The sequence below is a fragment of the Peromyscus leucopus genome, chromosome 8b (assembly GCF_004664715.2).
Source record: "Peromyscus leucopus breed LL Stock chromosome 8b, UCI_PerLeu_2.1, whole genome shotgun sequence".
Classification (NCBI taxonomy): Eukaryota; Metazoa; Chordata; class Mammalia; order Rodentia; family Cricetidae; genus Peromyscus; species Peromyscus leucopus.
The window spans coordinates 60,436,680-60,450,751 of NC_051086.1; the positions used below are offsets into that span (position 1 = coordinate 60,436,680).

General features: G+C 39.7%; 1 protein-coding gene across 4 annotated transcripts in view; it reads right to left on the reverse strand.

Moving 5' to 3' along the window:
• Efcab5 (EF-hand calcium binding domain 5) overlaps positions 1–14,072 on the reverse strand; it is a 137,294-nt gene that overhangs the window by 72,159 nt on the left and 51,063 nt on the right. For all 4 annotated transcript variants that reach the window (XM_037201494.1, XM_037201493.1, XM_037201492.1 and 1 more), the window contains exons 6-7: positions 12,076–12,124; positions 8,750–8,820 (exon numbers count right to left, since the gene is read on the reverse strand). In XM_037201494.1, coding sequence (XP_037057389.1) covers positions 8,750–8,820; positions 12,076–12,124 — 120 coding nt within the window. The remainder of the gene's footprint in view (positions 1–8,749; positions 8,821–12,075; positions 12,125–14,072) is intronic.

A 14,072-nucleotide genomic window follows, 5' to 3' on the forward strand; every position in this document is an offset into this window, starting at 1 on the left:
TATATTTATATATTTATAAAAAAATATTTATAAAAAATCATCTCATATAGAAAAATGTATTTTTTAGACTTTTATACCTTTGTGACTTTTCTGTAATTGTATTCCATGATAACAGCAGATAGAATAATGCCTAAAATGTGGCACAAAATAATTGGATATTCCACTTTATCACTTCTTCATCTGAGAACACATTTACCAGCATCCATAAAATGAGATATAAGGGCTGGGGAACATGGTTCAGCTCATGACGTGTTTGTCGTGTAAAGATGGAAACTTGAGCTCTGATCCCCATTACTCACACAAACGGCAGATTGTCGCAGTACACATCTGTAAAAACCTTAGCACTGGGAGGCAGAGACCGGTCATGGAGCCTGATGGCCAGCCAGCCTAGACAATCAATGAGTTCCAGGTTTAATCACAGACTCTGTCTCAAAAAAAATAAGGTGGACAGGCTCCAGGGGAGACACTCAGTGTTGACTTCCGGCCTCCATACATGTGCTGCAGCACAAGATAGATCAGTGTGATAACAAGCTTTAAAGACCAATAAGAATAACTATTAGCAAGCATGTGGAACAATGAGAGTCATCTTGCCGCCAATGGGAACAGAAAATGGAAAACAGTCTGGCAACTCTAGAAACACTGACTGTGTAGCCCAGAAATTCCTCTTTAGATAAGACACTCAAGAGAAATGAAAACATCTATTTATGTAAAAACTTATAGACAAATGTTCCTGGCAGAATTTATTCACAGTGGTCAAAAAGTGAGAACAACCCACATGTCCACCAGCTGCTTCAAGGATAATAAAAGGTGCATGCCCATACAAAGGAATGCCATCGACAATGTTTTATGTGGCAATAAAACAGAAATAATGTGCTGAGAAATGTATGAACCTAGAGAACATCATACGTGGAAGAAGTCAAAAATCACATTGGATGATTCCATTTACAGAAAATATCCCAACTAGGCAAAGCTACTGGAACTTTAGAAAGTACATTCGTGGTTGAGGTTTAGTACGCAATGGCCTGAGGTTTGGAAGACAATGGGGAGTGACTATTACCAGGTGTGGGGCTTTCTTTTCAGGTGATGGAAATGTTCTAAAATGGATTTTGGATAGAAACATGAATGATCAGGTTGTGGGGGGATGTAGGGGGAGAGCCGTGAAAGAGACTACTAGAAAGGGGGGCATTTCTGGGTCAGATAAAAACCTGGTGCAAGGGGATTTCCCAGGAATCTACAAGGATGACCCCAGCTAAGACTCCAGCCATATCGGATATGTAGCCTGATCTGGCCGTCTCCTGTGACCAGATTGACGCCTAGCCCAATTGTCATCGGAGGCATCATCCAGCAACTGATGGAGACGGATGCAGACCCATAGCCAAACATTAGGTGGAGTTCAGGGAATCCTGCAGAAGAAGGGAGAAAGAATTGTAGAAGCCAGAGGGGTCAAGGCCACCACAAGAAAACTCACAGAATCAACTAACCTGGGCTCATAGGGGCTCACAGAGACTGAACCAATAACCAGGGAGCCTGCATGGGACTGACCTAGGCACTCTCCACATATGTTACAGTTGTGTAGCTTGGTCCTCTTGTGGGACTCCTAATTGGGAATAGGGGCTGTCTCTGACTCTTTGACTGTCTTTTGTGACCCTATTCCTTGTACTGGGTCACCTTGCCCAGCCTTAATACATGGGGAGATGTTTAGTCTGACTGCAACTTGATATGGCATGTTTTGTTGATGCTCATGGGAGACCTGCCCTTTCCTAAACAGAAAAAGAGGAGAAAGTGGATTGGAGGGTGGGAACAGGGGTGGGGTGAGGTGGGGACTGGGAAGAGAGAGAAGGAAGGAAAAAAACTTCAGTCTGGATGTAAAACAAACAAACAAACAAATAAAAATGGTTACTCTACTTCGTAAATATACTAAAATCCATTAAGTTGTATACCTTTAAAATGGCATAAGGTAGTGTATAGTGGGCTGGATAATAGCCTGGAATAACCATCAGGACCCTGAATCTGTAAGTGGCACCATATACAGAAAAGTAGTGCCCTTGTAAATGTGGTTAAACTAAAGTTTGGGAGTGGGGAAATGACCCTGATTATCCAGGTAAGTCTTAATTCAATCACACATGTCTGTACGAGAGGGGGTTTTCTCAGCAAGGTAGGAAGAGGCAACATGGCCACAGAGGCAAGGTCGGTGATGCTATCATAACAACACCCCACAGGGACCGGAAGCTGGAGGTGCCCCTCCAGAGGGGCTGCAGCCCTGCCCACACGATTGTGACCAGTGATGCTGATCTGAAACTTACGGTCTCCAGGTCTGTTAGAGAATAAATTTTTGTTGTTTTCAGAAACAAACTTTGTAGCAATTTGTTGTGGCAACAATAAGAAAGAAATAATGTGTGAATTAAATCCTAATAAAGCTCTTACAAATGAAGTTTTTAATAGTACCATAATTATTGTACATTTTTGTTCATTTGTCTTTATATTTCTAACATATTTCTCCTTTATATATTCTCTTGCAAAGTGCTGCCATAAGATTTAGGAGAGTCCTGTCATCTTCATAAATTTTAAATTTTATAAATGTTGGCTGGGCGGTGGTGGCGCACACCTTTAATCCCAGCACTTGGGAGGCAGAGGCAGGCGGATCTCTGTGACGAGGCCAGCCTGGTCTCCAAAGTGAGTTCCAGGAAAGGTGCAAAGCTACACAGAGAAACCCTGTCTCAAAAAACCAAAAAACCAAAATAAATTTTATAAATGTAATGTTTTATCATTTAGAAGTATAAAAAATAATTTTAATCTGATTGAATTACTTTTAATTCTAAAACCTGCTCAATTTTGTTACTTATTTCATTTATCTGCTATTCCTTTATCAATTCTCTAGTATGTTTTGTCATCCTATATTAGGTGATTTGTTTATAAAACGGATACATCACCATCCTCCATCCATTCATCCTATATTAGATGATTTGTTTATAAAACAATACAGCACCATCCTCCATCCATTATGAAAAGCCACAAACCCTGAGGTGGATGATTGACTGACTTTAAAACATTTGAGGCCGGGCGTTGGTGGCGCACGCCTTTAATCCCAGCACTCGGGAGGCAGAGCTAGGCGGATCTCTGTGAGTTCGAGGCCAGCCTGGGCTACCAAGTGAGCTCCAGGAAAGGCGCAAAGCTACACAGAGAAACCCTGTCTCGAAAAACCAAAAAAAAAAAAAAAAAAAAAAAAAAAAAAAAAAAAAAAAAAAAACATTTGGGAACTGGAAAGGAAGTTTTTTAAAAGCACACAACAAGTGCCAGATGCATCTTATTTTAGAGATACAAAAAGATGATTCATCTTAAAATTGAGAAAACTGGTTGTTTGAGCTCTGTTTTGGAGGTTTCTGATTTTTTTTTTTTTGAAGCTAGAGCCTTGCTTTGTAGCCCAGACTGGCCTCTAATTCACAATTTTGCCTCAGCCTCTCAAATACCAAGATTGCAGGCATGTAGCACCATGCCCAGCTGAGAGGCTACATTTAAGAGGACATTGTTAAAGACGATTCTCTCTCTTGAAAATCACCAGGAGTCATTTTTACAAAATCATTATGATAATAGTGTTTTCCAGAGAATCTGAGGGGTCGAAGGGAAGCTCAATGATGAAGTATGCTTGCTGCTCCTGCAGAGGATTGGATTCAGTTTTTAGTGCCCACACGACAGCTCACAACCTTCTGTAACTCTAGTGTCAGAAGATCTGTCACTCTCCTCTGGCCTCAAGGGCATCACACACATACAAGCAGGCAAACATTCATACGAATATTTTAAAAATTCCAATGATGCCACTTTGGCAATGCTTAAAAGGGGGCCTAGAATAAATGTACTCCCAAATGAACAAAGATTAATAAGTTACTCCAAGACTCAGCTTTTCATTTCAGTTTAGAAGGTCAAACTTCATCTCCAAAGAACTAAAACGTCGACGAGACTGTCGCTACCAGACTGTGAGGTAACAGACACACTCTCTTATGGCTTCCACACCGCTTGCCCATTTGGTTCTCTAGTAATTCTAGAATGACTAGAAATTTTTATCCCCAAATTGCCACATGCTATTTACAGCTGAGGTTTTTTTTTAAAGTATTTGTTATTGTTGTTGTTGTTTTGTTTTGTTCTGTCCTGCTGGTTTTGATTTATCTCATAGCAAAGAGAGACCAGGTGATGCATTTAAATATCCACATTCTTTGGGAGGTTCATGTCATAGAACATTCCTCTTTCTGGAAAGCATGAATTTATGTAGGTACTAAACATTTATATCAAATTTTGCAAAATGTTTTCTTTTCCTTTGGAGACAAACAATGATGTAGAAGTTTTTTCTCATTTAGAAAATTAGCTACCTGTAATAGAAAAGTTTGTTCAATAAACAGTTGTATACTTGACTAGCCATTCTAGAAGGAAAATCAAGTTAGGTTCTTACTTTATGTTATTTGTTAAAAATAATTCCCCAGTTCATCTTAAAAATAAAAACACCCGCCGGGTGGTAGTGGCGGCGGCGGCAGCGGCGGCGGCGGCGGCGGCGGCGGCGGCGCACGCCTTTAATCCCAGCACTTGGGAGGCAGAGGCAGGCGGATCTCTGTGAGTTCGAGGCCAGCCTGATCTACAGAGCGAGTTCCAGGAAAGGTGCAAAGCTACACAGAGAAACCCTGTCTCAAAAATCAAAAAAAAAAAAAAAAAATAGTAATAAAAAATAAAAAAAACCCAGGAGAGACAGTGACGACTGAGCTATCTTGAGAGAGCCGTATAAGCATAGGGGTAACAGGAAGCACCTTTAAATGATCTGCTAATTTATTTGCACAAGAATTAGCAAAAATGTTTCTAAATTAGAGAATATCTTTACATTTTTTTAAATAGGAAATTTGAGCTGGTACACACATTTAATTCCAGCACTCAGGAGGCAGAGGCAGGCAGATCTCTGAGTTGGTGGCCATTGTGGTCTACAGAGTGAGTTCCAGCACAGCCAGGGCTACACAGAGAAACTCTATCTCAAAAACAAACAAAAATAATGTTAAAATGTAAAAATAGAAATTGAGGAAATTTGAAAAAGCACTCATAATTGATGATCATACATGCTAATGCCACCAATACATAATGAGATTTATGATTCTAACTTAAACTAAACATCAACAGGTAAGACAATATGGAGACTGGGCTATACCTTGCTCCCAGTTACTCTGTGTGGTTCAGAACTCTGTTTCAAGCTGGGGCTTGTCCTGAGCAACCCTGTTTTATAAAACAGCAGTTTCCTCCGTCTGCAGTGCAAACACTGAGGTGGAGTGACTCACTTCTTGTCTGTGCAAGTGAACAACCATAGCACAAACGTGAGGCACAGACTGCTAAGCAACCTCTTTACACAGTAACGTGTAACCACCTGTGACCTTCAAATTCAATGAGGAACACCGGGATGCATGAAGCTATCAAAACCACATCAGAAACCTAGACCTATGAACTAATTTAACACACCAGGCCAAAGAATGATGCAATCACCTCACTTGGTATTATAAATGTTACTTTTTTTTCCCATCCAGGAAAATGGCCACAGCAATGCACCTCTAACGTGGGCTTCCGTTCCAGTGACGTTTCTCCTGCCTAGGACAAGCTGACACTAAAATTGCCCTCCTCTCCCCCACCCCAGCAGCATTTGACAACTCGGCACCAGGAGCAGCTCCGCACCTGCAGTCATAAAGCTTATCTGACCCCGCCCCTGCCTCCCCGTCCCCGCCCCCATCCCCACGGCTCCCCCATCCCCACTCCCAGAGATGTTTCCGTGAGTCTGAATCAGCTTTCCAGAAATCTTTGAACCCTGTGGACTCTTTACCCTTTTGAAATCATCCTGTAGCTCTCCTCTCTCCTCTCTCTCCATTGTGAATGCATTACACTTTAGTATTCTTAAATATGCCTAATACTGTTTAATTACTATTAGTAATAATAATTAAGATTGGAATAAAAGAACCTGCTATTGTCAATGACGGAGTCTACCAAGTGAAAACAGTTGCACTTGGTGAATTAAATAGGCAATGAAATCAAAGCGTCTTGTGAATTGAAAGACAAAAAACGGGTCTGTGTTGCTGATGTAGCTTGCTCAAACTAGAAAAGAAATGGATTGGTCACATAATAAAGTGTTTTAACATAGAAATATTTAACTGCTATTTTTTTTAAATCTATTTGTCTTTAGTGCATTGGTGTTTTGCCTGTATGTAAGTATGTATGAGGGTGTTGGATCCACTAGAATTGGAGTTACAGACAGCTGTGAGCTGACATATGAGTGCCGGAAATTGAACCTGGGTGCTTTGGAAGGGCAGTCAGTGCTCTTAACCGCTGAGCCATCTCTCCAGTCCCTTAACTTCTATTTTTTTAAAAAATATGTGAGGAGCAGGGGACATAGCTCAGAGGTACAGTGATTGCCTAGTATATACAGGGCCCTAGGTACAATCCCAAGCACTGAAAACAAAAATTGCAGCTTTTTTAGTCTTATGAATGTTTCCTGTAGGTGGGAATAAAGAAGAGCTCTTTACATTGCTGGTGGGAGAATGAATCAATGCAATCACAGCAGTCGGCAGTAGGTAGCCAAAGCTTTCAGCTGTTCATTCTTTGACCTAGCCATTTCCACTCCCGGGAATCCATTCTAAAAAAATTACTGGAGTTCTGTCAGGCTACCAGGACAATTAGACTAGACTAGGCATTTCTTAGAACTGAGATTCTTTCCTTGCAGTTCTAGAGGCTGGACTGTCCAAATGGAAGGTTCAGAAGACTCAGTCTGATTAAAGTCTCTTCCCCTGGGTTGCAGATTGCTGCCTTCTTGTTATATCCTTACATGGGCTTTCCATGAAGTGCATGCCCATGTCCACACACATGAGCTGCCCCCAGCCCGAGAGAGAGAGAGAGAGAGAGAGAGAGAGAGAGAGAGAGAGAGAGAGCTTTTAATAAAGTCACTAGCTCTACTCCACTTCTACTTCACAATTGTAAACTGTAAATAAAGATTTACATGCAGATACTGGTCTTATTTTTATTAGGAGTAATGAAAAAGTAACTGTCCAACAATAAAGATATGATTGAGTAATGATAAAAATACACAGCAAGACATTACAATGCCATTAAAATGTTTTAGGGACCAATATGGAGTAGAATCACTTTTCCCTATTTCTCTAACTTAAATATGGCTAAAAACCCTTGATCTCTGACTGAAAACAACCTTAACGACTATGAGTGGAAAAGAAGGTGGCAGGCTGCCTAGGAATCTGCACAGCGGTGAGTGCTTTGGGATTTTTGCCTTATAAATAGCATTCAAAAATGCCAATAAGAACAGATGAAAGCAATAATAAAACCAAGAAAGGTTTGCTTTAGCCAAAGGAGTAAAAAATGTGAGTCACTATTATGATCTGAGGAAAAATATCACAATGTTAACCGTGGATATAAATTGGTAAAAGAATTACAGGCTTCAAAACAAAACAACAACAGGCTTAACATTCTTCTTCTTTAAACTTTTTTGTTTATAATTTTCTATAATGAGCCCATATCACTTTCTTATTGAGATATAATTTACATATGATTAAAATTCACATTACTTTTATAATTAAAAATGACATTTTCTTGTTTTGTTTGTGTTTGCTTATTTGTTTTTCAAGACAGGATTTCTCTGTGTAACAGTTCTGGCTATCCTAGAACTCACTTTGTATACCAGGCTGGCCTCGAACTCACAGAGATTTACCTGCCTCTGCCTCCAAAGTGCTGGGATTAAAGGAGTGAGCCACCACACAAAGTTCAAGAACATTTTCTAAATTGCTTATTTGTAGAGAAACTACTAAGACAACTAGGTCAGTAGTATTGAGAATTAATTTTTGTAAGGAAATATGTTATGTCCGCAATTACATTAAAGAGAAAAAGCCTTGCCTTTTCTGAACTTATTTTTTCTCTCAGGCATGCAAGTGTGTGGAGGGCAGAGACTCATTCTCAGAAGGAGGATCTCTTCTGCTATCTTTGGGCTCCTGGGATCAACCTCAGGTCATCAGGCTTGCCTCTACCTGAAGTGCTGAGTCATCTCACTTGGCTACTCCAAACTATTCTATCTCTGCCATTTGCTCTGTGTGTTTTTGAGTAGTGTGCCTCATTTGTATCTGGTCTAGACAAGAACCATTCAGAAAGGATTTAAGAAATCCTTCACACAGAAATCCTTCACACAAAAGCTCTACCTCGTGCATGGCTGTCGCCTTCAGTGGAGTAAGAATGTCTGAGAAGAAACATGAAAGCTGAATTAGCTCTTGGACTCATTACAGAAAAACTGGAGGAAGAAAGGAAATAAGAGACTTGAAAGCAGGCTGTAGCAGACAGAACCCTGGTCTAACCAAATGGCGTCTTTCGCCTAGCCCATTACGGTAGAATCATACTTTCTCAGGTTTAAAACTACCATGTAGACCTTTGGTCTTAGATCTCACTATATTTGTACAATCAGATTTCATTGAATATAAAATGCTGGTTTTTCTTGATCTTATCAGAAGGTATCAGTAGAAGTTCTTCATATTTTTATATCATGAATTGAAAGAAAATAAAGGAGCTATTTGAAAACTATAACCCAACTTTAGAGGGCTAAATATTTTGAAGTATGTATCTTAGAAATGATAAGTTTTTATTCTTTCATTTGATTTACTCCTCAGGTGATGTACATCTATCAAAAGACAATTGAAACTGGCAGAATAATTTGATACCAATATTAAATAACACAGCTCCTTACTTGTATAAATTGCTGTTGGTTCAATCCAGGTTCCATAGATTTGATCATAATCAGATCTTTGCAATGCGATTCTAATTTTAGAATAAAAGTTATTTGCTAATTAGTTTAGGGTAATAAATTCATATTTTATATTTATAATATAGTACTAAAATTATTCTCAATTAGTATCTATCCATAGTTACAGTAAATAATTTATAGTTGGGTAACATCCCAATTGCTACCAAGGGTTTTTTCCCTGGCTTTATTTAACCAAGAAACTTGAAATTAAAAAGAATGAATCTAAATTTTTTAATAACTAGGTTAGAATAAAGCAGAAACAGATATGCATAATAACATAAAAGACTAAAAAAAAATCAGTGTAGTTTATGAGAACATTTATACCAGCAGACCTAAACCAAAAGCTCTCTGTGAACATTCTCTTTAATGAGTTTCTTTTCTTTCTTTTTAAAGATCTAGCCTCTTTTTTTATTTTATATTTTGAGACAGGGTCTCTCTACATGTCCTTGGCTGTCCTGGAACTTGCTCTGTAGGCCAGAGATCCACCTGCCCGTGCCCACTGAGTGCTGAGATTAAAGGCATGTACCACTATACCCAGCTTAAAATTTCTTTGTCTTTAATGTTGCTTAAATTAACAAATACCATGTGAATGTGGTCTTTCTTGTAAGAGATGTAAATAACATAAAGGTTATTCACCATCTCAGAAAATAGTTAGTTAGGGGAGGTAACCTTGTAAATTGTGTGTGAATATGAACATCTTCCTTTTCCGTATTTTCCTCAGCTTCCTCAGTCCCCCTGGCCCCAGGGAGTCACCACTGCTGCTTGTCACCCTCTTTTCAGCAACCTTCCCGTGCACTTCCGAATGTGTGTGTACATGCAGACACACAGATCATTTGTTTTTCTCTAACAATTACCATCATTCTGACCACTCATTGTAGGGTTTTCATGTATGATCAGGGGCTCAGGGAGACAGTTTGGAACTGGGAGTCATCAGCTAGAGTTGTGTGTGAGAGTAAGAAAATCCAGGGTGGATGAACAGTGTATCAGGTGATGAGAGAGCCAGAAAAGCAAACTCTGGTAAAACAATACTTAACGTGCAGAAGATCTGAGAGACAGAAAGGCTAAGAGGTGATTGAAGAGAATCCTCTGAGTAAGGGTGACCAGTAACGGGGAACGTTACACCTCCACTTTAGGGGCCAGAGGCTTAGCTCAGTGGTAGAGCACCTGTCCAGCAAGCACAAGGCCCTGGGTTTGGTCCTTAGCTCCATCAAAACAAAATAAAACAAGCTTCTATTTGATATGATAACTACAGAGTCCATATTGACCTCACCAAGAGACAGGCACAGTTCTATGAAGGAAGAACTAAAACACTAGATCTCTCCTGCTTCTAACAGTATCTCTGCCTTTGTGGACTGGGACAAGGTCATAGAGAAGACTCTCCAGTCACTCTTGAGCTTTGTAGCTGGCAGAACTAGACACCAGTTATAACGGTTGAATGAGACCTTCCACCTCCAGAAAAGGTGCACACTAGACTGGTCTCCACCACCAACGGCTGACATTGAATAACTCAAGAGGGGAGACTGTGTCTCGATTGTCTTTGTATTCTTTACTCCTCACAGTGTCTGGAGCCAAGTGGGGCTCGGCAAGTGGTGCCTGAGCTAATGACCCAGGAAATAAACACTGCAGTAAAGGAAAAGACGGGGACCACTCATCTGGTCGGGGAGGGATGGTTTGGAATTTCTCTAATTTTCAGCAGGATCCTAACAGAATTCTCTGACCTCACTGCTTACTCACTTTCACCTAAAATAAATGAATAAGCAAAGATATTGCAAAGCATTTCTGAAACAGAAATGGAGGCTGAGCTGAGGGGAGAATTCCAGTTTTTAGTTTAGGCTGAGAGCAGGGAGAGGACAGGTTGTCAGGAAGGAAGGCCCAAATCATGTTCTCGAAAGAGCAAACAGGATGCTAAGAAACATACTTTATTTTAAAAAGCAAGGAAAGGGTGAGCATGGTGGCGCACGCCTTTAATCCCAGCACTTAGGAGCCAGAGGCAGGAGGATCCCTGTGAGTTTGAGGGCAGCCTGGGCTACAGAGCGAGGACAGCCAGGGCTAGCTATGTAGAAAGACAGTCTCAAAAAACTAGAGGGAAAAAAAAGCAAAGAAAACAATTAAAGTATCCTCACAATTTATAGTTACCACCAAACACAGTGATAAAAACCAAACAAATAAAAACCAGCGTGTTATACTGGGAGGCAGAGACAGGAGGATCTCTGTGAGTGCCAGGCCAGTCTGTCGTCTACACAGAGAGTTCCAGGCCAGCAGCAGGCCCTGTCTCAAAAAAACAAAATAAAGCAAAATAATCAGTGGGTTACAAATTACATAAATCCCAGGATCCAGACTCATGGTCTTAGTTACAAGTAAGAGTTCTCTTGGCCTCGTCTCACATAAGGAAAAACTTCTCAAAATAAATGCACCAAAGCCAATGGTCCCCGTAGGGACGGGCTCTTCTCTGCTCCTGGTGTGCAGAGTGAGAATTTGTAGGAGAGCTTTGTTGTTTTAGAGGTGGGGAGCAGCTGTAAAGACAGCATTCCCACAATTCCTATGCAATAAAGGCTCCCTCTCTTGTCAGACACTGAAAAAGGTGAAAAGCCTGCTTATAATAACTTTGAATTTAGAACTTATTTGATATGTAAATTCCCAGTACAGCTTTGCTATTGTTTTGCTGCTGCTGCTGAGTTTTGAGCCCTGGCCTTTGTATCTGCCCAGCACATGTTCTACTTTGTATCTGATCCCTCGTTTTGCTTTTGAATTGTTCTGTAAGTACAACTACTGTGAAGTGTTTGATTGAAGGTTGAATGTAAAATGTGGTCTGGAACTCATCAGTATTTGTTCACCATCCAGAAATTGTGTCATATATAGAAAGTGACATTACAACTTTAATCTGTACTAACACATCTGTGTTAGTTTGCATTTGTAACACCCCAGCCGTGAGAATACCACGCATACATGCACACACACATGAATAGCCATGTATATGTATATACATATGTGAATATGTAAATTCTTTTTACCCTTGTTTCAAAATGCCAATACAAGGAAAACAGTTACTTAGGTTTTTTTTGTTTGTTTGTTTTTCGAGATAGGGTTTCTTTGTGTAGTTTTGGATCTGTCCTGGATTTTGCTCTGTAGAGCAGGCTGGCCTGGAACTCACAGAGATCCACCTGGCTGGTGTCCGGAGTGCTGGGATTAAAGGTGTGCACCACCACTGCCCAACTCAACCTCCCTCTTAAAAATAAAAATAATACAGTAATAGTAATAGACATATTTACCAAGATTCAAATCTGGCTTCTGAAAAAAATCATAAAGGACATTCTGAACCTGCAGAGAGAGGGAAAGAACATATTACTCCTCAATTACCACATATTTAGTTTTTTAGACTAAAAGTCATGTAAGGTCTTTCTAAGTACTTTGACAGTGAGTGTGATGTAGCTAAGACACATTTGCAACTATCTTGGCAATCTTGAGAATTCTCTTTACTTCCTTATCCCCTGATTACTAAACACAAAATTTCAGAGCACATTTTGGCCCCTGTATAAGAAATAGGTTTTCATTTCTATGGAGAATTTTTAGATTCAAGCTAAACAGAGCAGACAGTACAGAGTAGCCCTGTCACATGCATGCACAACCCCCCTGACAACCGATAATTCTGTGCTAGAGTTCTAGATAACTACAAATGACAAGCCTGCGACCATTCGTCATTTCTTCCAAAGCCCACAGTTTATATCTGAGGTAACTGTTGGTGTTCTATGTTCTAAGGGTTTTGACAAATGTATAAAGGTGGCATTTATCACTACAGTATCATATAGGATTGTTTCACTGTCTTAAAAGAGTTTGTATTTAAATAGCTAAGAAATAGAACCAGCTTTGATGCCCAACAACATATGAGTGGATATAGGAAGTGTAGGGCATTTACACAATGGAATTCTATTCAGCAGTACAAAATCATTAAATCAAAATATTTGCAGGAAATGGTTAGAACTCAAGATCAATGTGCTGAACAAAATAAGCCAGACTTAGAAAGTCAAATACTGAGCCGGGCAGTGATGACACACGCCTTTAATCCCAGCACTCGGGAGGCAGAGGAAGTTGGATCTCTGTGAGTTTGAGGCCCACCTGGGCTACAGAGTGAGTTCCAGGAAAGGTGCAAAGCTACACAAAGAAATTCTGTCTGGGGGGGGGGGAAGAAAGACAAATACTGAGTGTTTTTTCTCATGTGAGGAACCTTGATCTAAAGCCTTGATTGTATGTGTATAGGTCATGAGAGTAGAATGGGGACCACAAGAGAAGAGTGAGTGATCTAAAGGAGAGACAGTGTAGAAGTATGTAATGGATACATGTGACTCGAAAACAGAGAGGAAGACTATGAGAGGAGGAAGGGGATCAGCAAGAGGGAGTTGGGGACATGGGGAGCTTTGGGAGAGAAGAATGAATAAGAACAAAGCATAATGTCTATTATAGAATGTTATACTATAATAAATATTGTATATAACACTTATTTTATATAAAATATTGTATGTTATATGAAAATGCCACAAAGAAACCTTTTACTTAAATGCTAACTTAAAAATAAAAATCCTGTGTTCCACCTATTCATTTTTCCTTCCCTGATGGCAACAGTATTTATTTACTTTTTCCATAATTTCTGCTTTTCCAGAATGTCATGTAATTGGAATCATACAGTATTTTGTCTTTTTAGTTCAGGTTCTCCAACTTTGTAACAAACACTTAGGTTTCCTCCATGTCTTCATGGCTTGATATTTCCTTCCCATTTATCACTAGCCTTCCACTGCATGACACACCATGTAGATTTACCTCCATTTACTTCAGGGTATCTAAGTCGCTTACTTGTGTGGGCAATTACAAGTAAAGCCACTATATACGTCAATATGCAGGAGTTGGTATGGACAGGAAATTTTAAGTAATTTGGGTAAATATAAAAGATGGCTATTATTGAATTGTACATTATAAAAGTATTTTTAGTTTAATTGTGTGTTTAAAATGCACACAAAAATTACCAACTTACGTTTTTTGTTTGTTTAGAACAGTGGTCTGAACCTGTGGGCTATGACCCCTTCAGGAGTTGCATATCAGATATCCTGTCTAACAGATATTTACATTATGATCTATAACAGTAGCAAAATTATGAAGTAGCAACAAAATAATTTTATGCTTGGGGGTCACCACAACATGAGGAACTGTATTAAAGTGTCACAGCATTGGGAAGGTTGAGAACCACTGCTCTAGAAAGAGAGTTTTTTTTTTTTTT